The sequence below is a fragment of the Trematosphaeria pertusa genome, assembly GCF_010094035.1.
Source record: "Trematosphaeria pertusa strain CBS 122368 unplaced genomic scaffold BU26scaffold_15, whole genome shotgun sequence".
In the NCBI taxonomy this organism is placed as follows: Eukaryota; Fungi; Ascomycota; class Dothideomycetes; order Pleosporales; family Trematosphaeriaceae; genus Trematosphaeria; species Trematosphaeria pertusa.
Window position 1 is genome coordinate 511,965 of NW_022987226.1, and position 27,768 is coordinate 539,732.

The 27,768-nt window shown below is 56.4% G+C and overlaps 16 protein-coding genes across 16 annotated transcripts; 10 read left to right on the forward strand and 6 right to left on the reverse strand.

The window, feature by feature from the left end:
• Positions 1 to 325: 325 nt before the first annotated feature.
• Positions 326 to 1,552, reverse strand: BU26DRAFT_435470 (uncharacterized protein; the record flags this gene model as incomplete). The annotated part of the gene is made up of 2 exons (XM_033824134.1): positions 326 to 1,001; positions 1,053 to 1,552. 2 exons carry the CDS (start codon positions 1,550 to 1,552, stop codon positions 326 to 328), a joined length of 1,176 nt encoding a protein of 391 aa, XP_033679182.1.
• A 1,463-nt stretch (positions 1,553 to 3,015) lies between these two features.
• On the reverse strand, positions 3,016 to 4,391 carry BU26DRAFT_509120 (cation efflux family protein family; the record flags this gene model as incomplete). Its single annotated transcript, XM_033827126.1, has 2 exons — positions 3,016 to 4,095; positions 4,146 to 4,391. 2 exons carry the CDS (start codon positions 4,389 to 4,391, stop codon positions 3,016 to 3,018), a joined length of 1,326 nt encoding a protein of 441 aa, XP_033679183.1.
• A 438-nt stretch (positions 4,392 to 4,829) lies between these two features.
• BU26DRAFT_522877 (uncharacterized protein) lies at positions 4,830 to 6,434 on the forward strand. Its single transcript, XM_033829893.1, has one exon. It carries the CDS (start codon positions 4,871 to 4,873, stop codon positions 5,942 to 5,944), a length of 1,074 nt encoding a protein of 357 aa, XP_033679184.1. The 5' UTR covers positions 4,830 to 4,870; the 3' UTR covers positions 5,945 to 6,434.
• Positions 6,058 to 7,587, forward strand: BU26DRAFT_580145 (uncharacterized protein; the record flags this gene model as incomplete). Its single annotated transcript, XM_033834468.1, has 3 exons — positions 6,058 to 6,434; positions 6,504 to 6,679; positions 6,798 to 7,587. Exons 1-3 carry the CDS (start codon positions 6,339 to 6,341, stop codon positions 7,585 to 7,587), a joined length of 1,062 nt encoding a protein of 353 aa, XP_033679185.1. The 5' UTR covers positions 6,058 to 6,338.
• Positions 7,588 to 8,360: 773 nt separating this feature from the next.
• BU26DRAFT_435883 (uncharacterized protein) lies at positions 8,361 to 9,294 on the forward strand (the record flags this gene model as incomplete). The annotated part of the gene is made up of 2 exons (XM_033824151.1): positions 8,361 to 8,603; positions 8,659 to 9,294. 2 exons carry the CDS (start codon positions 8,361 to 8,363, stop codon positions 9,292 to 9,294), a joined length of 879 nt encoding a protein of 292 aa, XP_033679186.1.
• Positions 9,295 to 9,408: 114 nt separating this feature from the next.
• Positions 9,409 to 11,255, forward strand: BU26DRAFT_95621 (uncharacterized protein). Its single transcript, XM_033836541.1, has one exon. The coding sequence runs from the start codon at positions 9,524 to 9,526 to the stop codon at positions 11,099 to 11,101; it is 1,578 nt and encodes a 525-aa protein (XP_033679187.1). The 5' UTR covers positions 9,409 to 9,523; the 3' UTR covers positions 11,102 to 11,255.
• A 28-nt stretch (positions 11,256 to 11,283) lies between these two features.
• Positions 11,284 to 12,400, reverse strand: BU26DRAFT_491563 (dehydrogenase; the record flags this gene model as incomplete). Its single annotated transcript, XM_033826087.1, has 3 exons — positions 11,284 to 11,563; positions 11,620 to 11,800; positions 11,861 to 12,400. 3 exons carry the CDS (start codon positions 12,398 to 12,400, stop codon positions 11,328 to 11,330), a joined length of 957 nt encoding a protein of 318 aa, XP_033679188.1. The 3' UTR covers positions 11,284 to 11,327.
• Positions 12,401 to 14,876: 2,476 nt separating this feature from the next.
• On the forward strand, positions 14,877 to 15,884 carry BU26DRAFT_522880 (uncharacterized protein). Its single transcript, XM_033829894.1, has one exon. The coding sequence runs from the start codon at positions 15,124 to 15,126 to the stop codon at positions 15,859 to 15,861; it is 738 nt and encodes a 245-aa protein (XP_033679189.1). The 5' UTR covers positions 14,877 to 15,123; the 3' UTR covers positions 15,862 to 15,884.
• A 205-nt stretch (positions 15,885 to 16,089) lies between these two features.
• On the reverse strand, positions 16,090 to 17,004 carry BU26DRAFT_608648 (uncharacterized protein; the record flags this gene model as incomplete). The annotated part of the gene is made up of 1 exon (XM_033835858.1): positions 16,090 to 17,004. Exon 1 carries the CDS (start codon positions 16,945 to 16,947, stop codon positions 16,090 to 16,092), a length of 858 nt encoding a protein of 285 aa, XP_033679190.1. The 5' UTR covers positions 16,948 to 17,004.
• Positions 17,005 to 17,572: 568 nt separating this feature from the next.
• On the forward strand, positions 17,573 to 18,480 carry BU26DRAFT_522881 (uncharacterized protein). The gene is made up of 2 exons (XM_033829895.1): positions 17,573 to 17,965; positions 18,024 to 18,480. Exons 1-2 carry the CDS (start codon positions 17,875 to 17,877, stop codon positions 18,335 to 18,337), a joined length of 405 nt encoding a protein of 134 aa, XP_033679191.1. The 5' UTR covers positions 17,573 to 17,874; the 3' UTR covers positions 18,338 to 18,480.
• On the forward strand, positions 18,368 to 19,062 carry BU26DRAFT_95663 (uncharacterized protein). Its single transcript, XM_033836543.1, has one exon. The coding sequence runs from the start codon at positions 18,483 to 18,485 to the stop codon at positions 18,879 to 18,881; it is 399 nt and encodes a 132-aa protein (XP_033679192.1). The 5' UTR covers positions 18,368 to 18,482; the 3' UTR covers positions 18,882 to 19,062.
• Positions 18,611 to 19,820, forward strand: BU26DRAFT_522883 (uncharacterized protein). The gene has a single exon (XM_033829896.1). The coding sequence runs from the start codon at positions 19,072 to 19,074 to the stop codon at positions 19,504 to 19,506; it is 435 nt and encodes a 144-aa protein (XP_033679193.1). The 5' UTR covers positions 18,611 to 19,071; the 3' UTR covers positions 19,507 to 19,820.
• A 366-nt stretch (positions 19,821 to 20,186) lies between these two features.
• Positions 20,187 to 22,193, reverse strand: BU26DRAFT_569189 (uncharacterized protein; the record flags this gene model as incomplete). The annotated part of the gene is made up of 3 exons (XM_033833857.1): positions 20,187 to 20,759; positions 20,813 to 21,212; positions 21,298 to 22,193. 3 exons carry the CDS (start codon positions 22,191 to 22,193, stop codon positions 20,187 to 20,189), a joined length of 1,869 nt encoding a protein of 622 aa, XP_033679194.1.
• A 568-nt stretch (positions 22,194 to 22,761) lies between these two features.
• BU26DRAFT_569190 (uncharacterized protein) lies at positions 22,762 to 23,781 on the forward strand (the record flags this gene model as incomplete). The annotated part of the gene is made up of 3 exons (XM_033833858.1): positions 22,762 to 22,914; positions 23,087 to 23,351; positions 23,408 to 23,781. The coding sequence occupies 3 exons, from the start codon at positions 22,762 to 22,764 to the stop codon at positions 23,779 to 23,781; spliced, it is 792 nt and encodes a 263-aa protein (XP_033679195.1).
• Positions 23,782 to 24,117: 336 nt separating this feature from the next.
• Positions 24,118 to 25,389, reverse strand: BU26DRAFT_569191 (uncharacterized protein; the record flags this gene model as incomplete). Its single annotated transcript, XM_033833859.1, has 1 exon — positions 24,118 to 25,389. The coding sequence occupies one exon, from the start codon at positions 25,387 to 25,389 to the stop codon at positions 24,118 to 24,120; it is 1,272 nt and encodes a 423-aa protein (XP_033679196.1).
• A 627-nt stretch (positions 25,390 to 26,016) lies between these two features.
• Positions 26,017 to 27,661, forward strand: BU26DRAFT_95693 (uncharacterized protein). Its single transcript, XM_033836544.1, has one exon. The coding sequence runs from the start codon at positions 26,228 to 26,230 to the stop codon at positions 27,503 to 27,505; it is 1,278 nt and encodes a 425-aa protein (XP_033679197.1). The 5' UTR covers positions 26,017 to 26,227; the 3' UTR covers positions 27,506 to 27,661.
• The last annotated feature ends 107 nt before the right edge of the window (positions 27,662 to 27,768 follow it).

Consider the following 27,768-nt stretch of genomic DNA (forward strand, 5'->3'; position numbering starts at 1 on the left):
GCCAAGAGATCTGGAGGTCCGCTGGGCGAAAGATCCACGCCGCCGCAAGCTCCAACGTCATTCTAAGGTTGCAGTTTCACCAATGCGCATCCTCTTCCTTTGTGGCCTTGTATTTAATATTATTACTGAGCGGGATATTTCCTAAATGATGCGCTGATCAATGCTCGCTGAAGGGTATCGTGCCTAAGTGCCGGAGCAATCTACTGTGTATCCAAGCATGCGCAACCATTGTCCAAAACCAACCTATATATCCAACAACGACAATCAAAGGCAAGATGTAGCCTTCTGAATGCGAGCGATTATTATCAACAGCAAAACGTATATCTCAGTCGATTCCGACCACGGATCCTTCAACCCTCCAGTCGTCAACCTCGACGTCTCTCGGGGCGGTGTGGACTGCGTCGGGGTCCACTTCGACATGGCTGAGCCAGGTTCCGACTCTATTTGCCCCGCGCTTCGTCCCATCACGGGACAGCCCGGCCATGGTAGACGCTGTTACGATGCGGGCGGGAGAAGGACGGGGTGCCTCACGCACGAGGCTGCGACGGCTGAAAAAGGAGGTTCTTGGCACCGACATGCGGACTGCTGTTCGTGCGGCTGAGTTTGCCAAGGGACGTACGGCAAATGAGTCGTTCATATGGTGGCCTCCGGAATTGCCAAGCCCATAAACGCGGAGATTTGGATCGCTGCGGTTGGCTTCGGACGCGGTGGGTGTTGGCTCCATCCTGAGTTGGGCATGAAGGTGCGCGGCGAGAACTTCGTCCGCGCGTTCGAGGTCGCGATCTCCACGAGGGCGGGTGCGGGTACTGAGACGGCGGACTGGTGGAGGCGCAGGCTCTGGAGGAATCTCCACAACTTCGACTACATCTTGTTGTGGTATATATGGGACGCGCATGTCGTTCAGTCGGTCATCCTCATCGAGATGTTGATAGTTGAACCATGGGCAGTTGCATGTCTTCCAAGGGGCTGCACAGACCATGCAGAATTGCGCCGTACAGCGACTAGTACATGTGAGTACATCGGTATCGGACAATAAGAGAATGGCAGCTTACCATGTCATGTGATTGCAGCCTTCTTTAAGCTCAACCAGGGCCCTGCAGTTGTAGCACGTCTGCCAGCCCTTCTCCTTGGCCAACTGCACGACGCGGTTGGTCTCCTCATCCCTCGGGCACTCCCGTCTCGTGTGGAACCTCCCATTGCATAGAACACACACTTTGGTATTGCACCGACCGCAACGGGCGTACTTCCTGCCGTAGGTCAAGTCCATCCGGATCTTTGACGGCTTGATCCACTCTCCGCATCCTTTGGTAGGGCAATACAGGCGGTTCGCGGTGGTATACTCCTGGTATTTCTTGTTCCACAATTTCTTAAACTTATCATCAAATAGGCGTTCAACGTGCTTCAGGGGAATATGTTCAGCGGTGCAGCAGGTGGGAGGCATGTGCTGGGGGTCGTTGACGGAGAGCGTGAATTGGCGCTTGAGGCACGAGTGGCACATGCGGTGGCCGCAGCCGAGTTTGGCTGTTTTGTTCGCAGGAAGGTCATCGTTCATACATACGAGGCATTCGACCCTGCTAGGGTTAGCAACGACGTCTACGAAACGATGGTGGTGGACTGACCTTGGCACCTCCTTGTGCAGAACCCCGGTAGGCGTCCGGGGTGGAGGCCTGAATAGCGTTGCGAGAAGGCCGCCGGTGCTCTTCCGCGCTGAGTCTCTCGCAGAGACTGTATGCGATCTCGAGACAGGAGTCGCGGTGACCGTTGGTAGCTTGAGGGTGCTGGAGCGTCGAAGGGACGGCCTGGTCACGTAGACCCGGTGCGGTTCCCGCGCCGATACGCTCCTGCTGATCTTGGGCACCTCGACAACTCTCCGCACTGATGTGGACCTTGAACCGGACAGGGGCGTGTGTGCTGTCCTGCTGGATGAACCGCCCTCGTCACTCCTCCGCCTTGTCCCCGACCGCCTCACGGTAACCTCCTCCACCACGCCCCGCGACTTCGGCCGGCCGTAGACGTAGTCATCACTCCGGTCATCCTCAACTCTTTCCCGCCTCTTCTTTCGCCGCACTGTGCCATCCCGTCGCACCTCCCTATGGCTGCTCCGGGACTTGTCTTTGTCCCTTTCCACTCGTATCTCCTGAGCCATGCGCTGCGCTTCGCGACGTCGATCAGGCTCGGGCCTAGAGTAATAGGATTCCCTCCTCGCCCTTAACTCATTGATGTCTACTTCGGCCTCTCTCCGGGCCTCCTCTGCTCGTCGGCGCTCGCGTCGCTCGCGCTTAGCGGCAATGTAATCGTCGTCGTGGTCGCGGTGCCGGTGGCGGCGGCGATGTCTGCGCTCTCGGTCGCGCTCGTCAGAGGAATAGTCGTCGTAGTAATATCTAGAGTCACGCTCATCACGGTCTCTGGCCATTCCTGGGGGATCGTGTGCGTATATACAGGGTGCCCGGGTGTCAGCCTCGCGAGTCACAGACGCTGGCAGACACTCAGGCAGCGGTGCAGGAGGGCGTGCGGATAGAGGGCGCTGTGTGGAGAGTTGCGGTGGAAGTATGACAGCGAGCACCTGCAAGCCGGTCGACGTTTAGCTGACCAGCGCACGAGTCAAGACCGGCCTGGCACCCCAGAAAGCGCCAGACAGCGCCCGGGCGGTGAAGGGTTGCAGCGGGCGGAGTGCCTGTTGATCAGTGCCACTCGTCTGCCGTCCAGGGTTTCGCTAGCGTTTAGCGGCAGCCGGGAGCGATGTCAGGCGCGCGCGGAAGGGTTGCCAGCTGTCTCAGGGCAGGGCCATATGATGTATTTGCCGGGACAGCAAACGGCGCATGTTGGGTGCGTATGCAGCGTTGCGCGGCGAAGCAAACCCAACCCCGCGGTATTCGCCAGATGCCGCCGCGCTGCCTCTTCCGGCGACCGTCGGGCTGCGAAAGCTGCGTAGGGTTGCCACCACCCGCAGAGGGTATATTTGCCAGATCTAGCTGTGCGCCTATGTGAACGCCGAAAATGCACGAGAATCGTGCCTCAGTCCTTCTCCAATGTGATTTGCGTCGAGACCTCCCACTTCTGCCCGCCGCTGCCGTACCCGCCGCCCAACCGATTCCGAACCATGCTTCCGATGCGGTCGCGCAGACGTCCCATCTCCTCGAGGCTCCGCACCCGCAGTTTGAGATTGGCCTGGCATAGTCCGTAGTGTACCTGCCAGAACTTTGCCTCCTCCACTGCGCTGACCGCCGGGTCCGTCTCGAGGTCGTACAGCACGGCCGAGACTCCGGGCCCTGAGTACGACATCATGAGCATCTTGCCCAGCGTCCACCCCTGGATCCAGCCTAATGCCACCATGGCAATGGCGACGGAAAATGAGAGGGTGCGGTCTAGCCACACGTACATCTGAATACTGAGCAAAGGTAGGAGAAGGAGAAGCGAGGAGCAGGACAGAGTGAGGAAGTGAGAGGGGTTGCTCAGTACGGACGGCAGGTTCGCAATGGCACCCAGTCTCATCACCTTGCCGATGCGAGCGTGGTTCTTGAGTAGGATTGCCGAAACGAGCGTAGATACGATGCCGCTTAACGCGGCAAGATCAATGCTCCCCTGAGGAACGCGCTCGTGTGCGTGCGAACCTTCGCCGTGGTGCGGAGTATGTCCACCCTTGTCCTCCAGCGCATGTGTCAGACCGTGCGAGATCAGATCCAGCCCCATGAAAAGAAGGCCCACCGACATGCCGAGGCCGGCAATAACTTCGGAGCGTTCAAAGCCGAAGGGATGGCGGATGGTCGAACGTTTCCAGACCTCGAAGTTGGACCCCACGTCGACGGCCACGCAGAGGAAGGCACCGAGGGCATCGTAGAAGATCAGACGGGAGAGAACCGTGAGAGCTAGCGATTCATGCGCTCCCCACTGCACCAGTCCCGCTACGGTCAGATGGCAGAAGCACCACATCAACCTCCACGTCTGCTCTTTGGTCATGCTCGAGCGGTATTCCTTGAAGGTCGGCACGGGCAGGGAGGCGGGGAGCTGGAGCGGGGCGCGCGGCGGAGGCTCGAGGAAGATCTGGTGGGAGACGCTGCTGTGCTTGTACTTGTGCCCGCGTCGACGGCCGACATCCTGTCCATGTTAGCGACTGTAGATGCCTTTCAACGGGGCTATGTACGCACCGACTTGTTTGCCTGCGGCCTCCCCGGCATGTAGCTGACGGGCTGGAAATTGAATGGATTGCGCACATTCTCCGAACCGCTCAGGGAAGGTGCATCTGTGTCAGTCGTTCCGCTTGCGGCGCTGGCGGGAGTATACGGGAAGGTCGCGCTGGTGGGACTGTAAACAGTGCTGGGTGTCGCCCTCTGCGAAAGGGAATCGCTGGGGCCGAGAGTCGCATAGCGGTCGGACGGGAAGGTCGCGGACATGGGAGAGAGCGCATTCGGATTGAAGCCCAGCTTGGCCGGCGAGAGCTGGTCCTCCAGCCCAAGGCCGACGAGGTGGTTGTCGTCATCAGGAGGCGGCGTGGGAGTGCGCGGCGGGACTGGAAGCGGCATCTGGGACGCCATGGCTGTAGATAAAAAACGACAGACTGAAAAGAATGAATCAACTGAGCTGCATTGCTAGGTAATCGACGAAGAACGGTAGACAGTGGGTGGAAGAGGCGGCGGAGTGGAGGGGAAATAAAGTGAGCGCCTCGATGCGGCCTAGGCCGGGGGTCGTCAACGGGCAGATCTGGGGTCACCGCTGCAGCCAATCGAGCAGCTCAGGGGAGCCGCCGCCACAGCTCGTATCCGCGAGCCGCAACACCACGCCTCTGCTGACGCTCTAGCGATTCTCGACGTACCATGGGACGCACTCTTTGACGGCCGCCAACACTGCCGGATGGATTGCCCGCGCGGAGAGGATGGAAAATGGCACCACTCCACAACAGCACGACGGCGATGACGCTGTCATGTCCGCGACGCACGAGGTGAAGAGGAACGGGGAGGGCGGCACCCAGCTCGCGCACAAGCGGAGCATCTCGGGCAGCATTCTGGGCAGTCTGCCGTTTCTGCGGGCCTCTGCAAAGGACGCAGCGCCCCGCTCTCCACCGAAGCGCGACGAGCATGAGGGTGCAAAGCGCGGGTCGTCGCTGGCGAGCGCGCTGAGCCAGAGCCAGGGCAGGAAGCGGAAGGGCTCGCTGAGGAAGAGCATAATGGGCAAGAACATGATGCGCGAGCGCCGCAACTCGCTGCTCAACCAGCGTTCGCCTGCCAAAGCGCCCGCCGTCGACACGCCCATGGCCCCGGCCTTGCCCGACGACGACGAGCCCACGCCGCGCCGCTTCAGCTACGAGAACGTGGCGCTCAATTCCTCGTCCGACAGCGGGTGGCTGCCTGCCGGCCGGCTGTCTGTCTCCACGTCCACCGCCAGCAGCTTCGCCCACGACGCCCCCGACGACTCGACGCCGCGCCTGCTGGCATCGCCCATCACCAGCCCCACCGGCCCGTACGCCTCCACGACCGACGACGACGAGGGCCTCTCCTTCTTCCGCCCGTCGGCCTCGAGTAGTAGCTCCTCGTACAACGTCGCAGGGCTGCCGCCGCAGGGCCCCGTCATGTCGCTGCAGCGCCGCCGCTCGAACCGCTCCGGCCAGCACTCGTCGCTGACCATCGTGCACACGCCCGCCGACATGGCCCTCGACGACGAGTGGGACTACGGCGAGACGGAGTGGTGGGGATGGGTCGTCCTCGTCGTGACATGGATTGTGTTTGTCGTGGTCATGGGCTCCTGCCTCGGCGTGTGGAGCTGGGCTTGGGACGTTGGAGAGACGCCGTATGCGCCGCCCGAGCTGGAGGACGACCCCACATTGCCCATTACGGGCTACTATCCCGCATTGATGGTATGTACAGCGGTCATGGCCTGGGTCTGGGTTGTGGTGGCCTGGGTGGGCATGAAGTACTTCAGGCATGCAAAGGTGGTTGGCGACGATGGCTAGCCGCGCCCTTGCAGTTACCCCATATTTCCTCACATCTCATAAGACGACCCGAATAGGGGCGCCCGTTTCTATTATTGCAAACTATCATCTAGGCTGTTGTCTTATCACCCGCGTTATCGCCAATAACATCTCGGGTCTGAAACACTAAGTCTTAACACATGTCTTAAGCCATCTCATCACACCCTATTCTCACGCTTGCCTTAGCAGGACAAGTAGCAGCGCCGTATCTCAAATTCCTGAGCAATAGCTCTCTTCATATGTCGCGCACACTCCACTTCAAATGTCGGCGGACGGCCGTCCCTCGTTGCTCATCTCGCTGCCTTTTTGGCGCTCGGTCCACCCGGACGCTGGGTCTCCTGGCCCTTTCATCGAGCTCATCTCCCTCTAAGCAACCATGGTCCGCATACCTCGTCGCACTCATAGCGTCTCCGGACCACCCTCTGCGCACTGCGTGTTGAAGGATGTTGCTTGTTGCTGCAATATGGTCAAGGTAATGGCCATCATTTCTCGTCGCCCTCGAGTGCACCAATCTTACGCGCATATATCTAACCCAGGGCAGATCCAGCAATTCTACATGGCAATGATGGCACTTCGCCGAAATCCGCGCAGGAAGTGCAAGAAGGAAGAGACGCCAATACCAGTCGCTCAAGACCATACGGACCATTGGACGTCAAAGAGATTGTTGGATGCAGATACACAGCGGTCAGAGCCTGTAAGGCTCCCGAGAACTGTACGGTGAGTGTTCGGCTTCGAGAAGAAAACCAACCCCCTTTGACGATTCTCGAAGGCGCAAACCTCTCCATCACACGCCCCCAAACCCACTGGAATCTACAGAGCCCTTTCCCTTTTTCAGTCTCCCAAGGGAGGTGCGTGACCAAGTGTATGCAAATCTCGTCGTTCGCCGCGGTCGACACATCCCCATCATCGAAGCGAAATCCATTCTCCGCGAACAAAAGAAACGGACCACCGCGCAAAGGACCCGCGAACGTCTCAATCTCAAACGCGCCCAAACCGGACGTCGACCCATTACTCCGCGAGAAGCTGTTGCTGAACCCATTGTTCATTTGAACGTGCTTCAGGCTTCGAAGCTAACCAACTACGAAGCCAGTGACTGCTTCTACCAGCAGAACTGGTTTGCAGTCTCCATCGACAATTTCCCCGCCACCACGATCGAGACGCCATCCGGCTGGGATTATGGGAGAATTACGAAGATGCAGCTGGAATTGCAGCTCAAGGATGCACAGCGGATGAATAGTTATATTGACTGGATCCCCTTCTTCGCTCAATTCCCAGCTTTGAGGTCCCTTCGGATCATCCCGACTTTTCACTCAAGATACTACGACTGGGCGCGTTCGGAGCTGAGCGATTGGAACACAGCTCACTACATATTCCGGGCTTTCTTCAGGGAGCTACTGGCGACCATTCCAGAAGGCCTGGTCTTGAAACTAGGGCCTTCGAGCGACCCTGAAGAGAACATGAAACTGGAGGGCAAAGCATCGGTTCACAGAAGAGTTCTATGGGACATGTATGCGGAGCTGGGCACTAGGACGGATTCGGGCGAGAGTAGGGACTTTGTTGCCGTGGGACAGATTGTGGATTACGGGCCGATGGATGCTATGAAGGGTCAGGATGTCGTTGGTTGAGTTCACTAATGCTATAGTTGATGACTGATGCTATGATAATGATAATGCTCTGTACGAATACCCCCATCAATAAGTCACTTTTGGAGGAATAATGACTCTTAGTAACGCATTTCTTTCGATCTAGGTTTACTCAGACACGAGCGAGATCGAAGCTAGCTTTGGCGTTCCGCATTAGGCCCTCCATACTGCTTCCAATCCCACCATCCAACGTCTTGCGGGTAAAAGGATTCCAGATCAATGCCTAAGGTTTCCAAAGCTTAAAACAAGTTTGTTTGCTAAGTTAACTTAAGCCGATATGATCTTATGATCCGCCTCTACCCATGATCTCCAAGCGAAAAGGCTGTGCGCATGAATAGAGCACGACGTGAAACGAGCCATTTGATATGCACGACCTAAACACACCCTTCTACGTTATATCACTTTTTTCGAATGCCACTCGCCGTGACCGAACAGCTGCCCCGCAATACTCTGCGTGAAACTTCTGACAAATGTTCAACTGCCGGTACGGGAAGTGTGGAGTGAGAATGGGAATAGCATTGCAATAATGCCCTTCTTCCAATCTCTCGGCCTCTGAGGGTACGTCAGACCGCTATTCTCACCTATAATGCAACTACATATGATGCATATGAATGTTGTCCGTGTATAGTCTACCTAATCTGGTCTAGTCTGCCAAGCATGAATCTTAAGCCCGCGGGCTGCCGTCATAGCTCCAATCCCATGTCCAGCGGCAACATCGCACAACCAGCCAGAATTCTGTCAGCACCGCCTCCATAATGCAGTCTTCGCCCCTCGCCAATCCGCTGGCAACAGTCGCTCAGCTTGAAACCTCTGGATCCCAGCTCGATGGCATTCCAATTGACCTTGAGAATTCGGTCCGCTTCGACGGCGCCCGACTCACACAGGCCGCGGGAATCCTGCTGCGTCTGCCGCAGGAAGTTATTGCGCAGGCTATAGTAGTGTTTATGAGGTTTTGGGTGGGTCCCGAGGGCGGGAGTTTAGCCGAGTTTGGCGCTCAGGTAGGTTGCTCAGCTGTCGTTGAGAGAGGAACGACCAGGTGCTGATACTATGCAGCAAGTCTCCGCAGCCTCCATGTACCTGACGACGAAGCTCTCCGCATATACAAAGTCCGCAAGAAGCATCATAAACGTCTATACCTACCTCGATTCCCTCCCCTCCACGTTTGTCGATCCAGCGCAGCTGCAGGCTAAGAAAGCGGAGGAATACTACGTATCAGAGGGCACATACCAGAGGCGGAAGATGGAGCTGTTCGAGACAGAGCAGCGGATACTAAAAGTCCTGGGCTTTCAAGTGCAGGTCTCGCTCCCATACTCGCTCTGCATCACCTATCTCCAGGCGCTGGACGTCTTCTCGCATCCTCGCGCCTCTGACCTAGCTAGTCGAGCCATGGCGCACTTGAATACGGCACTGCTGAGCCCACAGGTGCTGTACCTGACACATCAGCCCCCAAGTTTGGCTACTGCTGCGATTTATCTGGCCGCGAAGGAGGTCGGGATCAAGCTCCCTGATGTCGAGTGGTGGGAGGTGTTTGATACCGATCGAGAAGAGCTCGGCTTCTTGGTGGTGGCGCTGCTCAGTGTGGAGAGTTTCGCGGCCAAGGAGCGAGCCAGCTGGGGCAGTAGGAAGGTTCCGATGACCGTGGATGATTTAGAAGCGGAGATGAAGAAGAGTGCGAATGGGGAGGATTGAAGAGGCCTTGCTACGCAACTAATACCAGCAACCGTTTCGTACTATGCCCCGGCGCGCCCTCGATCACGAGGGGTTGTCGAGCCCCACTCGCGTAAGTGTGACAGGTAAAGCTAGGTCACAGAAGGCATCGCGAAGCCAGTGAAGCAAGCAGGACGGCGGAAGTAAATCCGCCCAATCCGTGGATATCGCGCAAGTGTGGTTTCTGACGTCGCGGAGACCTGAGTTTACAATGCCTCGGAGCGGGCGTCGCAATGGACCGCACCTTCCTTCTCCACTGCACTGCTCTTTACAATGCCTTTGTTCAACGCCACCATACAAAGCCTATTACGCTCCGGTAATCCGGCGACAGACCCTTCTCAGAAAGCCCAACTCAATCTGTCATCAGATATTCGATGCCCTCATGGACGACACTCAGCCACCGGCATCAGAGGCATCGCCTCTACAGATGAACGTCATGGGCGCTTCACGCAACCCGGAATATAATCTTGGCGTCACGTCGCCTCGCTTCAAACGCCGGCAAGATGGCAAACGTATCGCTCCGGTGTCGCAGCTCAACACTTACACCGGACGCATGCTCGCACGGGAGCAGACTACGAAGACCGACAGTTACACCGAAGGCCTTGCCCGCCCGGCCGAAACAACCCAACACGCTCGACTAATCGCCGAGAATGCCTCAGCGCCGCAAGTTGAACGGCATGAAAAGGCTGCATCATCCCTCTTCCGGAATCATAGTGGCGATGTCCTGTCGGAAATGGAGCATGCTCGTTCCGACATTCCTACCAACAACAATCTTTCTGACCGCGACCGGCTTACATCTCAAAGGCCGCGAACTGAACTATCTCAGCTGCTCGGCATGACTCGCAGTAGCTCCCGGAAAGGCACCATTCAGTCTCAGAAGGAAGCCAATCCAGCGAGCACCACTAAACCCCCATGCTCCGAATGTGGACAGTCTGAGGCCAACCACAAGGCCTCGACGAGCTTTAGCCATATCTGCAACACATGTCGCCGCTTTGTCCCGGCAAAGAAGATCACGGCCTTACAAATCTCGACTTCAGCGGATCGGCCTCTTCCAGCAGAACCGGCGAAGCCTGCACCTCCTTCCAAAGCCCCACGATCCGTCAAGTGCAACACGTGCCTCCCGATTCCAAGCTATCTTTACGAGGAGTACCTGCGTTTCTTCCCGCCATGCGCGATCTGTGGCTACATGACAGATATGACGCTCGCCGATCTGGTTGCCCATGAAGGTGAAGTTAAGGGAATATCTGACAAAATTGGCAAGCGCGTCTACGGCCCAAGCAAGGAGTTGCAAGACTGGTGCGTATATGTCGTATTCAGTAGCCGTAGCGTCAGCCGGCACGATTCGAAGAAGAGTGTGGCTGAGAGCATCGCGTCGACCGAGTCGTCAAGGCTGAGGCGGAGGGGCGCAGTCAAGCGGGCGGGGACCGGTAGTACGAGGTCATCCATTGCGAGCGCTGGGAGTGGGAAGTCGACCCATCCTGGTTTGATACCTCTCGATGAGGGAGGAAGGGATATCAGGTATGCAAGGCAGTTCAGCTTCGATGCTCTTCCGAAGCAGGAATCCTCGCCCTGCTCTCCGACCCAACGTCAGCGTCATACTTCAGACCATCCTGATAGCCCGACGTATCTCCCTTTTCATGGGACTAGGCGTCACTCGGTTGATGCTCACCACATGCGCAACGTACCGCAAGCACGTGGGAATCCAATGGTCGCCGCCAGCGATCAGAGTACGCGTCCTATGGCGTCGCGAACGTTTTCGGATATGTTTGGAGAAGAAAGACAATCCTAGAAAAGATCATTTGAGCGTCTATTCTCAACCTGGCAAGCGATTTGATGGATACTCTCGTGGCAATCTTGCATCTTATCTAGATCTTGAATTCTTTGGATAGTAATAAGAATCTGCCAGGGTATGCAAAGATTTTGCTTTTCCATCCTTATCCGCTACTGTCTTATGTGATAGTGCAATACCTACTTATGCTCTGGCCAGAGAAACCGGCCCCGACGCGACAAACGTGTTAATACTCGAACGTCTGTCCCACTAGCTTTTCGCTCAAAGCCCACAACTTCTCTGCGTTCTCCCTGCCCTTGGCATGCTCCGCCCATGGATCATCGTGATCGACCTTGCAGTCGCACAGATACGCGCCACTGCGATCTGCGATATTCGGGTCCAGAGCAGCTACGAGGATGGTGGCACAGCCTTGGGAATGCGACTTTGAGGGGACGAGGAGATTCCCGTTGTCGTCGACGAAGCCTACACCGTGTGAGTAGGTTGAAGGAGGTAGTTGCGCAATGTAGAGTATCAGCTACCTTTCTCCTTGAAGACCTCCATTGGGACTTGGCGAGTGAGGTTCGTCAGGACAAGGCCTGGATGTACGCTAAACGCCGTCACGCCCTTCGCCTTCAGCTTCTCAGCAACAGCAATAGCCGCGAGGATATTCGCCGTCTTCGACTGTCCATACGCAACATCCGGATCATACTCCTTGCCTTCCTACCCAACGAGGTCAGTCACGCCCCTAATATCACTACCCTTTCCGCGCACGTAACTCACGTTGAAATTCACATCCCCAAACCTCACGCCTCCATACACATGCCCCAAGCTGCTCAAAAACACCACCCTCCCCCCGGCCTGCACAATCTTCCCCATGACCAGATTCGTAAACAGCCACGGCCCCAAATGGTTCGTCGCAAACTGCAGCTCGACGCCGTCCTCGCTCGTGCCCCACGGCGTGCTCATGATCCCCGCGTTGTTAATCAGGACGTCTATGCCTTCCACATCAGTCCAGCTGTTCACTGTCTGCGCAGCTTCTCGCACCGCGCGCGTGCTGCTGAGATCGAGGGTTAGCAGGCGGGTCGGGCAACCCGGCGCGACGGATGCGATGGCGTTTTGGGCTGCGGCGAGCGAAGCTTGGGAGCGCGCGGCGAGGATGAGGAGGCGCGGCGAGTGGGTGGCGAGGGCGCGGGCGGTGTGGAGGCCCAGGCCGTTGGGGGAGACGCCGGTGATGAGGATTGTTTTGTTTTTTATCTGGGGGGAGAATAGGGCGGTGACTTCTTCGGCGGTTGTGGAGGGGCCGAATGTGGGGTTTGACATTTTGGATGGGGGCGATGGGGGAGTGGGCTAGCGGGATGATTTAGTAGGGGTAAAGGGTTAATGGAGGGGATAGAGTGTAGTCGCTGGCGTTAGGGATTGGTGTGTGTTTATAACCAGAGGAATTGTGCTGCTGGAATCCTTCGGGCTGGGTATATGTTCGAGGAATCGGTGCCTGGGAATAAGCGCGTGTTGTTCTCGCTAATGGAAGGAGGGAGATTCGTAAACTCCACTCCGGATGTCGCCCTTGCCGGCTTTCAAGCCTGTTTCTAAGTCGTTTGTGCGGCTCTATGAAGGGTCCGCTCGGAATAGCCGTTGGTTCGCGGGCCATCTTTGCTGCTGGCTCTTCTGGAGGCGCTCCCGGTAGGAAGTCGGTGTTCGAAGTAATAGCACGAGAGAAGTAATTCTGGCTATTCCTGCTTGCTGCACTGGGTCTCTGGAAACATTGGATGCGGGCGGCTCTTCGGTCTATTCGAGGCCGGAGAGAGGATCTCCGAGCATGTGTCCGGTAGCAAGAAGTGACTGTGCTTGAGGCGATATGTGAACGAAATCTGGATGTAGGCATAGCTGGACCAAGTCGGGAAAAGGCGCATAGTAAGGCGACGAGATGCTGAGCGACAGCGAAGTTAATGGACCGCTATGCGCAGGCCTCATACTGGTTAAAGAGGGACAGAGAAATGCGTCGTTGAGGAAAATTCCCTACCGAGAGCATCTGCCTTTTGTTGTGAGTTGAATAATCTTAAGTGAGATGGGATGAGATGGAACCGGACTGTTATGGCCGAAACTTGAGAGAAGTGGTGGAATTTGTGAGGAGTCGTCGATAAGCACGTGGACGCTAAGCTAAATTAGCGCGAGCAGCTGGCAACGTCAACGCGTTCAAGTCCACCTCATCTCCAATCCACAGTCAATTATCGCACACAAAATGAGATCCCATGGGCTTCGCCATGCCTTGGGCGTGCTCTACGCGCATCAATGGCATGTTCGAGGCCACGCTCGCACTTTACTTCGCATAGGCAATGGATATACCCTTCACTCGCACGCCGTGAACGAGCTCGATGCGTCAATTCATCGCGGGCATCGGGCCTGTACTAAACAATATCAGCGGTGCTGAGCGGCGGATCGACGGGGCGTAACAATTTAAGGTCGAGAGGCTTAACGAAAGTGCCCTGGGTACTGCGCCGCCACTGAGTGAAAGCGTAGATAAGAAGCTCTTCCAGTACTGGAAGGCGCGAAACCTCGGTACAGTGGCAATGTTTCTTTTCACTCCTAAATGTGGGTCCTCCGGTCCTCATGTGATCGTTCGACAATACTTTCCTTGGCGCGACCGAGGACCGTCGAGCGCGCGACTCCGCGGCTGCCTCACGTCAACCACAACCTCATCGAGCCTCCATCAACCGCTACATCGATTCTCCACCCACACCCCGTTAACCTCGCACAAAATCGTACCTCTCCATTACGGCTTCTGCCCAAAACCTCTCGCCCTCCGCAATGGCAGGGTCGACGTATCCCACGCCTCTGGCGACACCAACGCCTGCCGATACAGCTACGATTGAGCGGACCCAACAGTTAGCTCAGAAGCTTCAACTAGTTAGTAGAGATTCATCTCTCGAACACTATCTCGACCTTCAGAGGGACGTTCAACAGTCAGCGGAATTGCGGGCGCTACGAGGATTGCTGAACACCGGAGAGATGATCCACCTTCGCCTTGCCGTTCTCAGGACCGCGGACCTGCTGTTTAGAGTCAGGCATATGACCTACGTGAGATGTACTGAGCAGGGGCTCATGTTCTGCGTACGTACCCAATGCCTTCCGGCTGCTGAGGAGTTGACTGACTGGTTCAGCGTCGGTACAAGGGCCCGGGAGGGAAGACTTTCCATGCCATGTTGGCGAACATCCATCTATATCCTCTCCGACTCCGGGACAGCAGCGCACCGAATCTCAGCCTTATTAGCAAACGCGAGAGACGGGCCTTTCGCATAAGCTCCTTTTCTGACCTCTATAACCTCTTCCTCACGATACTGGACTACGAAGTAGCATTCGTCGGCGAACTCCCTGCTACTCACGGCTGCCTAATCCCGAAGAAGTCACGCGTGGACACATTGCAGAGCTTTCGAATTAATGATGCAGGCGACAACGCCTATCTGGCTGAAGCCCTCTACGACCACTCGATCAATGATCTTTCCGGTGCCGTTTTCCACCTCGCGCTGGCACTGGATCTCGCCCCGCGCCGATCAGAAAACAATTCTACAATATTCATCAACCTCGACCATACAGTTGACTGGGAAATGCTCATTTGTCCAGTAGCCGAAACTCAGTCGTTACTGGTGAGGATAGGGTTCCAGCGATTTGAACTCCCCTGCAGGCCTAATAGCCAAGGGCGGCAGGTACTTGCTGATGTCTTCGCGGAGATATTGCACGCATACAATGAGGAGGTGAAGTGCCAGAGCGAGAAGATATCAACTACCATGAAGGAGCAACCGGACCAACATCGGGTTCAAGCTCCGCAGTGCGATCCCGAGCAGGCAAAGCTGAGCCAGAGAAGACTTGGCACGAAGAGGAAGTTCGCCGAACTTAGGGTTGAGACACTGGAGTCTGTCGCGAGCAAGGTTGAAAACAGGCCGAGGAAGAAGTGCAGGGTTTTGAAGCTATCTCCTTCCGTTGGCATTGGGCGAACCAGGCCCTCGGCGAGCCCATTGGCGAAAGAGATTACCTTTCTCCCTGAGGAAATGGATGTCTCGGAGGGCCCCCACATCAAGCCCAAGAACAACCCCATCACCGGCACGGAGCGTCGCCCGATCGACACGGCAGACCCCGAACAGGCGCAGAAGACAGCGCAAGCGACACCACCACAATCCGCTACGCCGTCACAAGAGGAGCTAGATGGTTTCTACATTGGCAAGACATTCATCCCATGGCCAACATTGGCGAATTTGAAGCGCAGGTCTGCAGCCAATACCCTAGCCACAGCAGCACCGTCGCCACATTCATCGACGCCAGTCGAAGGTTCCCGTTCAATCACAAGTGAACTGACCACCGACCGCGCCGTTAACCCCACGGACCTCCCAACGCCGGAGACGGAAGGAGTTAGCAAGAAGAGGGCCAGCAATTCAGTGCTCTCTTATCTATTCTCCTTCATGACTGGACGGCATTCCACCGCCGTTGCGAATCCACCCACGACCACCCAATCAGCCGCCACAACCCCGCCCCATGCTGCGACCAGCAGGGAGACTCCAAGAATCCAAACCCACCGGAGCTCAGGCACCGAGAAGTCGAAGATCGCTACGCAAGATGCCCAAAATGGCACTGCGTACACCTTAGCGGAATTCGACCCGACACATCCATACACTGCGAAGGGGATAGGCGCAGCTCTTCGCAGCATCAGGATGAGTCGTAAGGGACATATCAGGAAGAATATTGCGAAGAGGTCCAATAACAGCTCAGCGACTTCGCCCCGCCGGAAGTAGAGCTGTAAAGAAGACTGTGAATGGGCACTCGGGGGGTCAATCAGGAGGCATACGACTCTCCACTTGCTTTACGGATCTTGTTTTGAAGGCACCCAGCAGGACTTTTCCGTCCCGGCGCCCTCTGTTTCATATGAAGCCTCCTTTCCAGAATGTTAATCACGATACGTTAAAAATTACGTATCGAAGCCCAGCTAACGTCTCCGACCCCTACCCGGCGCCTCGATTCTACTACTCCTCGGCCTCCGTCCTCTCCCTCCAAGCCGCCAAATCCGCCGCCTTCCGCCTCTCTGTCTGCTGAATCTCCCACCACGTAACCACCACAGGCCTCCCCGCCCCCTGACTCAGATCCGCCTGCAGTTTCAGATACCCGCCCGCCGCAAACCACACCCTGACCTCTCCCACCGGGGCTCCCGTCTCCAAAACAATAGGCTCTCTTTGCGCCGTCTTCAGGGCCACCAGACGCCGCCCAAACCAGCCATCAAGCTCCTTCGCGCCACTAACCGTCCCCCACTTCTCCTCCTTGCGCCGCGGAATCTGGCCCACGCACACCCTCTTCTCCCGGTGAAAGCACAGCATGCCGTCCCCGCCGCAGCGCTCGAAATCCAGCACGTCGATGTCGCGCACGAGATAGCGCGTGAAGTACTCGGAGCTGTACAGGACCCAGTACCCGTTCTCCTTGTAGGGGTTCTCGATGGGCACGGCTTCGTCGCCTGCTTGCATTCTGGCATGCGTTTCCGCGAAGGCGCGGCGGACTTCGGTTTCCTTCTCGAGCTGCTGCTGGATCGTGTACGTGTTGAAGTCGCGGATCTGGCTGTCCGGGTCGTGCAGCGGGATGTTGGCGGCGTAGTGGATTTCGAGCTTTTCCTTGGGTACTTTTTTGGGGATGTGGCGGAGGAGTTGCTCGAGTTCGGAGAGGGTAAGCGGGTGGTTTAGGGGGAAGGTGCGCTTGTGCCTGCGTCTGCGCTTGCGCTTTTGCTGGAGCTTGTGCTTGAGCTCCTGGCACTGCTTTCCACGCTGCTGCTTTGAGGCGGAATGGCGTGGTTTAAGTTGGAGCTTGATGTTGAGGTTGGGCTTGTGCTTGAGCATGGCGCATCGGGGAAGAAGTATGTGATTGGTGGTAGCTCCATTTTGCGACAACAGGGGTGAGAGTAGAAAAGACAAAAGGCGAGACTTGAGAAGAGAAAAGAAATGTCGTGTGTGCGATCTGGGATGGTTATTAGTCTTGGAGTCGCGTCGCGTCGCCTCGACATCGCGAGGGTCCATGCTTTATCGGATCAAGCCATTCAGGGACGCTGCAAACATGGGTTTAAGCCACCTATGCTCCAAAGAAGAAAACTTTCATTTCCACAGACTTTTGCGACTCATGACGCGCGGCGGCGTCGCGAAGATATGGGATTGCGTGGAGGGGCGTTCGTGAAGGTCATTCACCCTGGTATCTCGTTTTGGGATAGCGTTATGCCGAAATGGGTATAGCGGGATTCTACAATCTAATCACATTGCTCCCGCATAACTTTTGCCTAGGCCGGTCTACACAGCCAGTCAGCGTAGTCCCACGACTATACCCCTTGTAGGAGCAGCTTCAGTTTCCAGAAAGGCAGTCCAGTTCCCGAAGATCGGCATCGGCCATGCTATGGCTGTGCTGAGATCAGCATGGCCTGCCCGAGGCTACGCATCAGCACATACTGTACACATTGTCCTGCGCCTCCCACTACATGTCACCGCCCTCCGCGGCGCCACCGTTGCCTCGCGCTTCCTGCCCGTCTAAGTAACCGTCACTGAACATCGCTGTTCCGGCTACGTCGCTATGAATCCTTCCCAAGGCTTAGCGGCTCCTCGGCTACACGGCTGATAGTGTTGACCTAAGACCGTGACGTTAAGAAGCTCGTCGCTTGGGAGATGGAAGTACCTTACTTGGGGATAAATGGGCGCGTTATGTATCTCGGGAATCTAAAAAGTTCTTGCTATTCGTTGAGTTAGGAAGAGGTTTGTCTACGGAGTCACCCGGAGGCAGAGATGTATCCAGCGGATCAGACACCAGGTCGCGGCCCGCGGAGTGAGGAGCGCGAGCACGGACGGAGAGAACCAGAGGACAATATCGCGCAGCGTGTGTATATCCAGATCATGAGGCCTGGGTATCTTTAAGACCTGATAACATCTTGCAGCGCAAAGAAAATCCACGTCAGACATCGACACTACATCTTCTCCCACCTCGCCAACAACCGAGCGAGCGAGCGCTGCCTCGCGATCGAATTACCACCATCCTACTACCCGGCCAGAGTCCGACCAACCCGCTTCGTCTCGAACGTCTGCGTCGTTTCAGGGCCAGCAGCGGAATTCCTGGTCGCAGCCAGAAATAAGACGCGTGAGCGGCCAATTCAACGCGCCGACGCATATCGAAATCGAGCGGCACAAGGATCGCAGCAAGAGCAGGATGGGCGTGAAGGAGATCAGGCGGTTGGGGAAGTGGATACGATAGGAGGCGGGATGGAAAGACCTTGAATGGTCGGTGGAGAGTGCTGTACAGTACAACTGAGAAGTTTCTAGGATCCCATGTACTGTACTTTACAGCGCACCCCTAGTTATTAGAAAGCACACGCCAGCTTCCCGCTTGCTCTACCTAAATGACATTCGAAAGGAAGGACTTGACTCGTACGTATGTAGTGATCGCACAACGCCCGTCTCACCCTCCGCGATACATGACATCATCATCACGCCAACCGCGCCATCCCGCAACACAACCGCCACACAACACCAACTCTCAAACGTCCCCACTCCGCAAACCCTCTTCCTATTTCCGCACCCAAATTCTTGCTTCGGCGCCCCCGTCTCCTCAGAACGGCACGCCTCACTGCCGCTCCGCGACCCTTTCCAGCCAGCGCGCGCTGATTGGCCAAGCCGTCTTTCCGGATTCGGCAATGACGGACAAAGCAAGTGGCTCGGTTGGGGGGCCTAGGCGTAGGAGTGGCGCTAGGATGACGTACGGGGGGTGCGAAGGTACGGGGTGGAACTTGTTTATATAGGCTGGGTGCGTGCTGGTGCGGGTGTTGCAGGTGTCTATCTATAACTCGACGAGGATTTTACTGCTTGCGAAGCCACGCACGCCTTTTGGAACTGCGAATTAATCGCAAAAAAACGAGGCGCCTGTGTTGATCGATCGAAAGGATACAAAAAAGAGGAGAAAAGAAAAAACACGCGGGGTAGAAGGAAGCTATGGATCCAAGCCGCAGGACCTCATCATCGTCCGACATGCTCCCGCCCTCCTCCTCCCGCCAACACTCCGACTCCTCCGTCTCCAAATCCTCATCAACACGACATTCCTACGACGCAGCGTCGCCGCCGACAACGACATCTGCAACAACGTCAACAACAACCGCCCCACACCATCAATCTAGACAGTCGTCAGGCGCGCAGGCCGACCGCGACTCGTCCAAGGCAGAATACCCGCCGGGCAGCCCATCAACGTACGACCCAGACACGCCACCGCCGTACACGGGGAAAGCGTTAGAAACGCAGAGCGGCGTGGGGGAAGATAGCAGGAATAGGAAGAGGGACTATGCGCTCGAGATGTCGCGGCTGATTGGGAGGCAGCTGGTGAGGAGTTTGAATGGCAAGGGTGGTGGTGGTGGTGGTGCGGCTGGGAGTTGATGCTGATGCGGGGGGAGGAGAGGATGAGAATACGGGATTTCTCATTACGATGGGCTGATCCCCCGTGAGGAAGAAATAACGCAGCGGCTGAGAGACGGACGAGCAGGAAGGCCCGATTGATTCTCAGTACGCAGGCATCTAGCCTGCAGGCCATTACAATTCATGACATGACATGACATGCCAAGCAACCCCGAGCAAGTTTTGAAGTGCAATGCCCGATTTAAACCCGTTCCCGGGGTTGTCGTGTATGCGGTCCTACTTGTGTACCGAGAGAGGTAGTCTGGTAGCTAGCTGACGGGGAAACAAGATGCGAGATCGAGATTCAGCATTCGGCAAGTTGCCCAGCCACGAGGCGCCACCTCATGACGCAAACGCTACTGCAGGGACGTAGACCCTCGTTTAGATCTGCTCTGCTGCGTTAAGTGAGTTAGTGCTAGAGGTACCACCAATGGTGAGGCGGTTGGTACCGGTACCATGGTTCCTTTAGTTACGCCTAACCCATCAACACCGCGGTGATGTAGGCTTCTAGCAAAACTTCCCAATAAGTTGGTGGTACGGGTATCGTGAAATACCAGGGCCTTACTGTCTGTTTCAGCTGCGCACTCTCGCTGGAAGAAGATCGCCCCGGTACTCTTTATTTAGAGAAGACTACTGGCCCTGGCGTTACCCATACACGCAGCTTACAGGTCCAGAGTACCAATCCTACTCCCGGCGCCCCCGCCAACTCCCCATGGCCCTTCGCTCACCCTCCTCCTCACCATAGCGAGGACATCATGCCGTCCGCCCACCTCTTCTAGCTTGCGGCCGAGGGCTTTCAGCACGTCGAACTTGGCCATGGCTACTTGATATGCCGCGTTCTCTGCGCCGCCTCTACCACCAACAAGATTTGAGAATGTCGTCGCTGGTTTGAGTAGTGTTGGAAGCACGCCGCCACTGAGGGTGGGATCGAGAATGAGATCCAGGCCGGTCTTTGGGAAGTTTTGGAGGCGGGTGTGAGTGATGTCGTTCGCGGGAATGATGTCTGGGACGGGAGCGGATGACCACGACGAGGTGATAATGGCGCGAACCAAGGCAAGAGCCGCGAGCGCGTTTTCCTTCATCGCGATCGTTTGTGCGTGAGTGACGATGTCGGAGAACATGGAGGGGTGTTTCGAGTAGTAGAGAGAGGTAAGCAGACGTGCAAAGACGGCCTCGACTTCGGTTCGCTTGGGGTCAGCCCCTATCCTCTCAACCTTTGGGAATGTGATTTCTTCCTAGAGAGGGTCAGATCTATAGTCTTTGTCCCTCCACATCTCATTAAGCATACTTTGGGCGGGCCATGGAACACAGCTGCGAGCGTCTTCAGCGCATCTTGAGTCGTTCTCGTGATGGGAATATCTAGCAGAACGCAGTCATCCCAAGCCAGACCTGCTGAACGGCGCGGAATGAGAGTTGCTCTGGGCATCGCGGCCAGGATACTGAGGTCATGTGGCTCGCACTTTCGGATGTTTCGGTGGACATAATTTCGAATAACCTCCATCTCGGGGCTGTTCTCAAAGTTGGTGGGATATGCGCTAGCATGTTCGCTGATATACTGAGCTGTGCGAGGACTCAGGAAAGAGTGCTCTAGGCCTGGGCTATCGGTGGTATGGAAGTCGATGATTTGCTTGTGGATGCCCTGGTCCCTGAGAAAATCTAAGGACAAGCTGGAATCGTAAGGTCTGTCCCTATGATAGTCAGAAGCCGTACCTTAGCAGCGTTTGCCGAATAGGCAGCGGTAGAGTGGGTTGAGATATGGGAGGGAAGACTTACAGGAGATGCGGCTTGGTCTTCACCGTGGTTATGAGCTCGCGGAAGAAGTTGACGAGGGTCACGTGCATCAGAATGTCGTCGTCAGTGTCGACCATCTTCAGGGCGGCGTAATGAAGAAGGCCTTGACCCTCGCCTAGGCCAACCTCACGTTCGACTTCAGAACCGTGGCCGGTTGCAATGGTATTCCAATCCAGCGCACCGACCTTTGGTAGCCATTCCAGCAGCCTCGCCTGTGAGATAGTCTTTTCGCGCTTACTGAGGAGAGGAAGGGGTGGCGCCGATAGAGGTGTGAGGGAGGTGTAGTGGTAGTAGAGCGAGTAAATGTCGCGGTCATTGAAGAGGCGCTTCCACATGGGACCGGCTCCATATGCAAACATCGCTTCTCCAGGCACAGTTGTTGGCTCATTCTTAGAAGCACGTAATAATGCTGTGAGAAGGTCCTGGGCTTGGGTGGCCACTCCAGCGTCTGGAGCACAGAGCCATAAGCGGACGATGGCGGCTATGACACTCGGCCTGTTCGCCAGAGCCTGGGCATCATTGCTATTCGCAGTGGCCTTTTCCAGCAGTGACAAGATAAGGCCGTGGAAAGGTGTGGCTTTGAGATCAAGACCGACTTCGAAGTCGAGATCCTTGATGTTCGCAAACTGATACGGTTCCGCCAATTTGACGACAAAGCGGATCAGAGGCGATGGGTCCTGCTGAAGCTTCGGGAGCAGGTTCGCGATCTGCATGAAGAGCGGGCTGGTTTCTCGCCATAGCTGATGTTGGTATTCAGGGGTGCTTGTGAAGAGCTCGCATCTCTCGAGGAGCTCTGTGTCCAGCGGAGTAGTAGGATCCTCGTCTACCTTCTGGAGGTGTGCCGACAGCTCCGCTAGAATTGCAGGGGCTTGCGCCATGTTGGGATCTCGGTTGGGTACGTACTTGGTTTTACGGGTTTTCGAAACAGCACGAGTCCAACGAAGGGGTATTGTGGCGGGTTGTGGCCGCTGACGGATGACTGGAAGAAGGTTCTAGCTGTGCTCATGTGACTGCGCGTGGCGAGGCCGTCGGACGCGTCCCTTGGGATTTCATGCAGCGGATATCGCGTCGAGCCCGCCGGGGTGTCTTTGGAAGGCTTTCCAGAATTCACGGGGTGACGTCAAGGGCTGTTGTCTCGCGGGCCTTCGCTTGGCGCAACTTTGCTGACTCTCTTCGTTCACGATCTTCGCATTCCAGAGGCATCCAAACTCCTGGCAAGCGAATGAGAGGGACAGCTAGTCTGCCTGTGAGGTGTAGCGGAGGGCGCGGCGGGGAAGGCGGTGAAAGCTCGGCTCTGGTGCCCCACCGCAGCAGTAAAAGACCCTCAAAATTCTGACTCACCCATGCCGCTGCCTCCACGGATACTCTAGGCGTCAGAATTGCTTTTGCTGCTCGCTATAGCATACTCGGAACCAACATCAATCGACTAACCACAGACAGCCCAGCATGGCGCCCGGCCGAGGACGCGGCGGCGCACGCGGCGGCGGGCGTGGCGGGGCTTACAACGCGGCGCGAGGGACAATCACCATCGCGGGCACTGAGCTCAACTGGGACCTGTCGGGCCTCGAGATCCAGCGCGCCCCAGCCGAGCGCTTTCCGGTGAGCAGCCTTTTGTCTTCCCGCACCACCACCCCACCCATCGCGTCTTTCTCCTGCGCTTTTGCGAAATGTTGTTCCAGCCGTCATGCCTCCTCGCCAGCCGTCGCTTTCGCAATCACCGTCACAGTCCACGCGCAGCAAATCGCGGAACAGCAGGCTAAAACTACACCAGGACGCCCCTCCGCCGCAAGCGCCCCCGGCGACCGCAGACGAGAGCGCAATCGTGCAGCACCACCTAGCAGTACGCGACCGCATTCACGAAGGCCCCTTCTACACCATCCTCAACGACGGCATGAGGAATGGCCTCAAGCGCAAGGCCAATGAACCCGCGCCTACAGAGGCTTCGCTCTTCAACCCCTTCACCGATAACCAAACCTATTCGTCTAAATACCTGAAAGTGCGACGGAGGATACCCAAGCTGGACTCGCGGCCATATGGTGAGTTGGCATGACAAGCTTGGTGGGAAGAAATTGGACTTACAACCGGGCTTCAGTCGTCGATCTGTTTCCACCAGAGCTCCGGCAGATCCTGAACGGCAGGTCGAGCGGAGAATCAAACAAGAAGCGCATCCTTTCCGTGTCCAAGGTCAATGCCAAGTCGCAGCTCGATCGCATGCTCAACGCTGAAGAAGCGCGGACAAAAGAAGCCGAGGCGCGCGGCGATGACGACGACGACGAGATAGACGAGGACGAGGAGGCAGAGGAAGAAGAAAGCAAGCCCGATGCCGTTGACGAAGAGGACAACTGGTCCGCCGTTTCGAGCGACTCCGAGGAATCCGACGATGATTACAACGCCGAGCAGTACTTCGACAACGGCGAAGACGACGATATTGATGATGCAGATCCATACGAGAACACCTACGAATAGCACAACCGCGTGACTAGTTTTGGTGCATGTAGGATGGGCAGCCGGCGATATCGGTGGCTTCACTGCATGCTGGCATCATGGGCGTTTCAGGCGAGGTTGATACCCTTGAAATTCGACGTTTTTACCAAGTAACATGTTTCGTTCGTTCTGCACGCATACAAATCTCACTTGGTGCTTTGCGCACTTGCATGTGGTATGCGATGGGAGGACATAAGATATCACACATTCAATACCACAAGAGAAAGTCACAAGTATCCCGGGTATCTTCACAAAGCAACCGAACACCAAAACGCCAACATAGCCAGAAATCAGCCCAAAACACACCGTCTCCCTCCTTCAAGCAAAGTCATCCCCCTCGTCCTCCTCCACCATATCCGCCCAGCTCTTCTTCCCCTGCTCCTTCCGCTCCTGTTCCTTCTCCTGCTCTCGTCGTCGGTCGCCCTCCATCTTCATCTGCCACTCCCTCCGCATCTCCTCTGTTCTTCCTTCGAACCTCTTCGTCCGCTCCTCTTCCCTTTTAGCCTCCTCGTCTCTCCTCCTGTCCTCGAGCAAAGTCTCAACTAACGTCTCGTTACAAAGAGCAGACTTGCGACGATGGCAAGCCAACCGGCGCAAATACTGTCGAGACATTAGCGGAATCGGCTCATGGTACTGCTTGCCCGTCCAGCCCTGCTCCTCAAAGGGATCTTCGTTGGCGAGGAGCTTGTTCCGGTAGGCGAGAATGCGCTTAGCTAAGGCGACGAGGTCAGAGTAGGCGCTGAGCGCGTAGACGAGGCCTTTGCTGGGAGCCTCCTCGTCGAAAGACACGCCGGCTTTGCGGAGGACGCGCGGGAGGCGACGCTCGCAATCGGCGTCGAGCTGGTTGGCGTCAGCGGTCTTCAGGCCCGAGACGACGACCGCGGAGGAGAAGTCGATGCTGTTCGACAGCGAACCGTACGTGGAGTCTGAGTCTATGTCTGTCTCCATCTCTTCCGGCGACGACACGTATCCGGCCAGCCGCGTAATCTTGACCCCGTCGTCGCCCTTCAGGTACTTGTGCCCGAACACAACGACCTCGCGGTCCAGCTCCGCCGGCTGCAAGCCAAAGGGACCCAGCAGCTCAACGCACGCGTCGAGCAGGCAGCCACGCCCAACCGCACGCTCCGCCTCCGCGAACCGTGGTACCTCGCAGAACTTACCAGTCCGCAGGAAGTCAAGCAGCGCCGAGTCGCCCATGGGCGCCCGCCGCAGGTACCCGGTAGCGGCTTCCTTCTCTTCCTTGCAGTGCAGGACGTAGCGCGCGATGGCTTTTAGGTCCTTGTCGCTCGCGACCTGGAATTTCCGCGTGCTGCGTTCGGTGTGGATGTGCACGCACGTGCGGTCCTGAGCGGCTGTGCTGGGAGACAGGACGGAGAGCCCTGTGATCCGGAGGGAAAAGGAGAGCGGCGCGCCGGTGAACTTTAGGATGGATGAGCGCTCGCCGAGGAGAGAGGTCGGGAGACCCAGGGCGGTTAAGAGGTGCTGCACGGTGTCCAGGGGGTACTGGCAGGGGAGGGTCTCGAGAGCCATCTGCAGATGGGTGGAGGGGGAGGAGAAGATGGCGTCGAGGGAGGAGAAAGAGGTGGTCATGGTGGTGGTTGTTAGAGAGTAGTAGTGTTGGTGTTGGTGACTGGTGGTGAGGGTTATGAAAGTGCATGTGTGGGTATGAGATGGGCAGTGGGAAGAGGGCTGAAGAACTTCAGGAGGGGAGATGCAGAGGCCGTCTTATATGCGATAGATTTTGCACCTTGGGCTTTTGGGCTTCGCAGCAATTGCTATTGGGGTTGTTGGGATATGGTGGATTTTGGGACGGCGAATGAGTTAAGGGTGGGCGAGACGTAGGGGAGAGCTGTTGGGTGGATTTTTTGAGGGCGACGGGAAGGTTTGGGAAAGTTCAAGCGGGATTGATGACTGACGGTCGACAGGACCACGTTTCTGGACTCGAATTTTCGCCTGGTTCGAGTCCGACCAGCGGCGCTGCTGCAGATTTTTCTACGAACAGCCATGGACGCGTTGTTCGAAAATGCAGCGGGTCACTCGAGGTCACCGAACGCTCTGAGAACATCCTTCCTGCCCAAAATCAGCATCGTCGACATTCTCTAAGGCCTGGCCCAACTGCATACCGGGATGGTTCCACGCAATGCAAAAGAATTCTCTTGTTAGCGAGAAAGTATCGGACGGGGACTGCTGCGAGCACTTGCATGTCTTCAAGGTGTTGAGTCCGGTGCCTGATCAGATCCGGCCACTCTTCGTCAACACACTTCTCTCCCTCCTGTGTTGACTCGAATCTGCCCCGCTTCAGGAAAACAACTGAGTCCAAGCGCTGTTCTAGGGAGAAGTTTCGCACCGACCTTAGGTTCTATTCACCCCAACCCTACGGCATACCAGTCGCTCTGAGCCTCCGATACGTCCGTTTACCTTTCACTTCATGTGGCCTAGTCAGCGAGCCTTGGCAGGTCACGACTTCTTTTATAGCAGGTCGCCGCTCCGACTGCTTCCTGCTCTCCTCACACAACACCACCCCATCGATCCCGAATCCGCAGGCACCATGGATGAAGACAGCATCAAGCATGTCTCTCGGCGTCTTATCCTCCAGTCTGTCTCTCAAATTCAGCGCCCTCGAAAGCCGGCCCACCTTCACCCCGTCCTCGGCGTCACCGAGCTACTCGAACAAGTCCTTGAGAACCTGCCCATGGGCGACATCCTATTTGGCGCTCAACTGACATGCAAACTCTGGAAGGAGTGCGTGGGTGGCTCATTGAGACTCAAACAGAAGTGTTTTCTTGTTCCGGTGGCAGCTGAGGAGCACCTACATTCGCTTAGCCTCAACTCTAGCGGAGTAGGGGTCCGTCCAAGGGACTACCACACTTGCCCAGCTTTCCTCAGAGACATTGGTGAGACCTCCGTTGCGTATAAGCGGCTCTGGGACGCACTCATCAGCGGCGAATTATACCTCCGCAACTTTCAGCAGCTCGTCTGTCTCTACACCCTCCACATGCAAAACGGAAATTGCGACAAATGGGTGGAAGGATACGACATGTATTTCGCGGGCGGGCGACGTTATCTTTTGGGCATCCTGACTCAGCGGTGCATCCATCCCTTCATCCGCCAATGCGACGCGCCCCACCGTCCTCTGCTGACATGGGCCGCCTATGGCTCCGAACTGGTGTTCTTTGTGGAAAACGCAGGTTTCAACGGCATATCCCAGATCCGATATCTCATCGGGGTCTTGAAGAGAAATCTAAAGGGACAGTCAGCTGCAGCTTCCTGGAGGACCGCACAAGTCTCGCGACCGGCCTGCTCGAAACTAACGGTCCCTGTCGGATCTTCGAATAATGCACGACCGCTAGACAAGGAAGCAAGCACTTGCAATACCAATGGAGTCACGGTTGCCCAATTCTTCCAGCTTATCGCGGAAGTGTGTGCGAAGAGGCTCCACGAGTATCCAGAAGATGACTGGGAACTTGAGTACTCTATGTATGGCGCCAATAATCCGCATGAGGGCGCATGGTGGAACGCTCCTCGATATAAAGAACCGGATGCCGAAGATACGGAACATCCGGAGTTCGCGAACGGAGACTCGGACGCAGACGAACTGCAGGAAGAGGGCGAAGACCAGGAAGCCAAGGAGAGACGGAAGTACATGCAGCGCGTCCCTCGGGAGGTTGAGGAGTTCAAAGCGCTTGTGAGCACGCACGGAGCCTGATTAGATCTGCATCACTAGAGGTCTTTGGGCTTCTGCATCGGATCCTAAACTGACTTCACCTTGGAATTGGGCTGCACATTTTGCGCGCCGCATTTTCCGCAGTGTGCGGCACGCTCAGTATCCCGAGCTGAGCAGAACTTGAGGTGGCATCTGTACTTTGTACATGAACGCTCTCGGCATTAGTTCTTTTGATGGTGCACTTACTTACTTTCTTTTCTCCTTACCTTCTTTTCTCCTTACCTTCTTTTCTCCTTACCTTCTTT

Bases quoted from the DNA above. Each gene is read 5' to 3' on its own strand.
- BU26DRAFT_522881 (XM_033829895.1), top strand. From the start codon at position 17,875: ATGTATCCAGCGGATCAGACACCAGGTCGCGGCCCGCGGAGTGAGGAG. The intron at 17,966-18,023 runs GTGTGTATATCC...AACATCTTGCAG, and splicing joins AGAGGACAATATCGCGCAGC to CGCAAAGAAAATCCACGTCA.
- BU26DRAFT_95621 (XM_033836541.1), top strand. From the start codon at position 9,524: ATGCCTCGGAGCGGGCGTCGCAATGGACCGCACCTTCCTTCTCCACTG.
- BU26DRAFT_522883 (XM_033829896.1), top strand. From the start codon at position 19,072: ATGGATCCAAGCCGCAGGACCTCATCATCGTCCGACATGCTCCCGCCC.
- BU26DRAFT_95693 (XM_033836544.1), top strand. From the start codon at position 26,228: ATGTGGCCTAGTCAGCGAGCCTTGGCAGGTCACGACTTCTTTTATAGC.
- BU26DRAFT_522877 (XM_033829893.1), top strand. From the start codon at position 4,871: ATGGAAAATGGCACCACTCCACAACAGCACGACGGCGATGACGCTGTC.
- BU26DRAFT_522880 (XM_033829894.1), top strand. From the start codon at position 15,124: ATGGATGTCTCGGAGGGCCCCCACATCAAGCCCAAGAACAACCCCATC.
- BU26DRAFT_95663 (XM_033836543.1), top strand. From the start codon at position 18,483: ATGACATTCGAAAGGAAGGACTTGACTCGTACGTATGTAGTGATCGCA.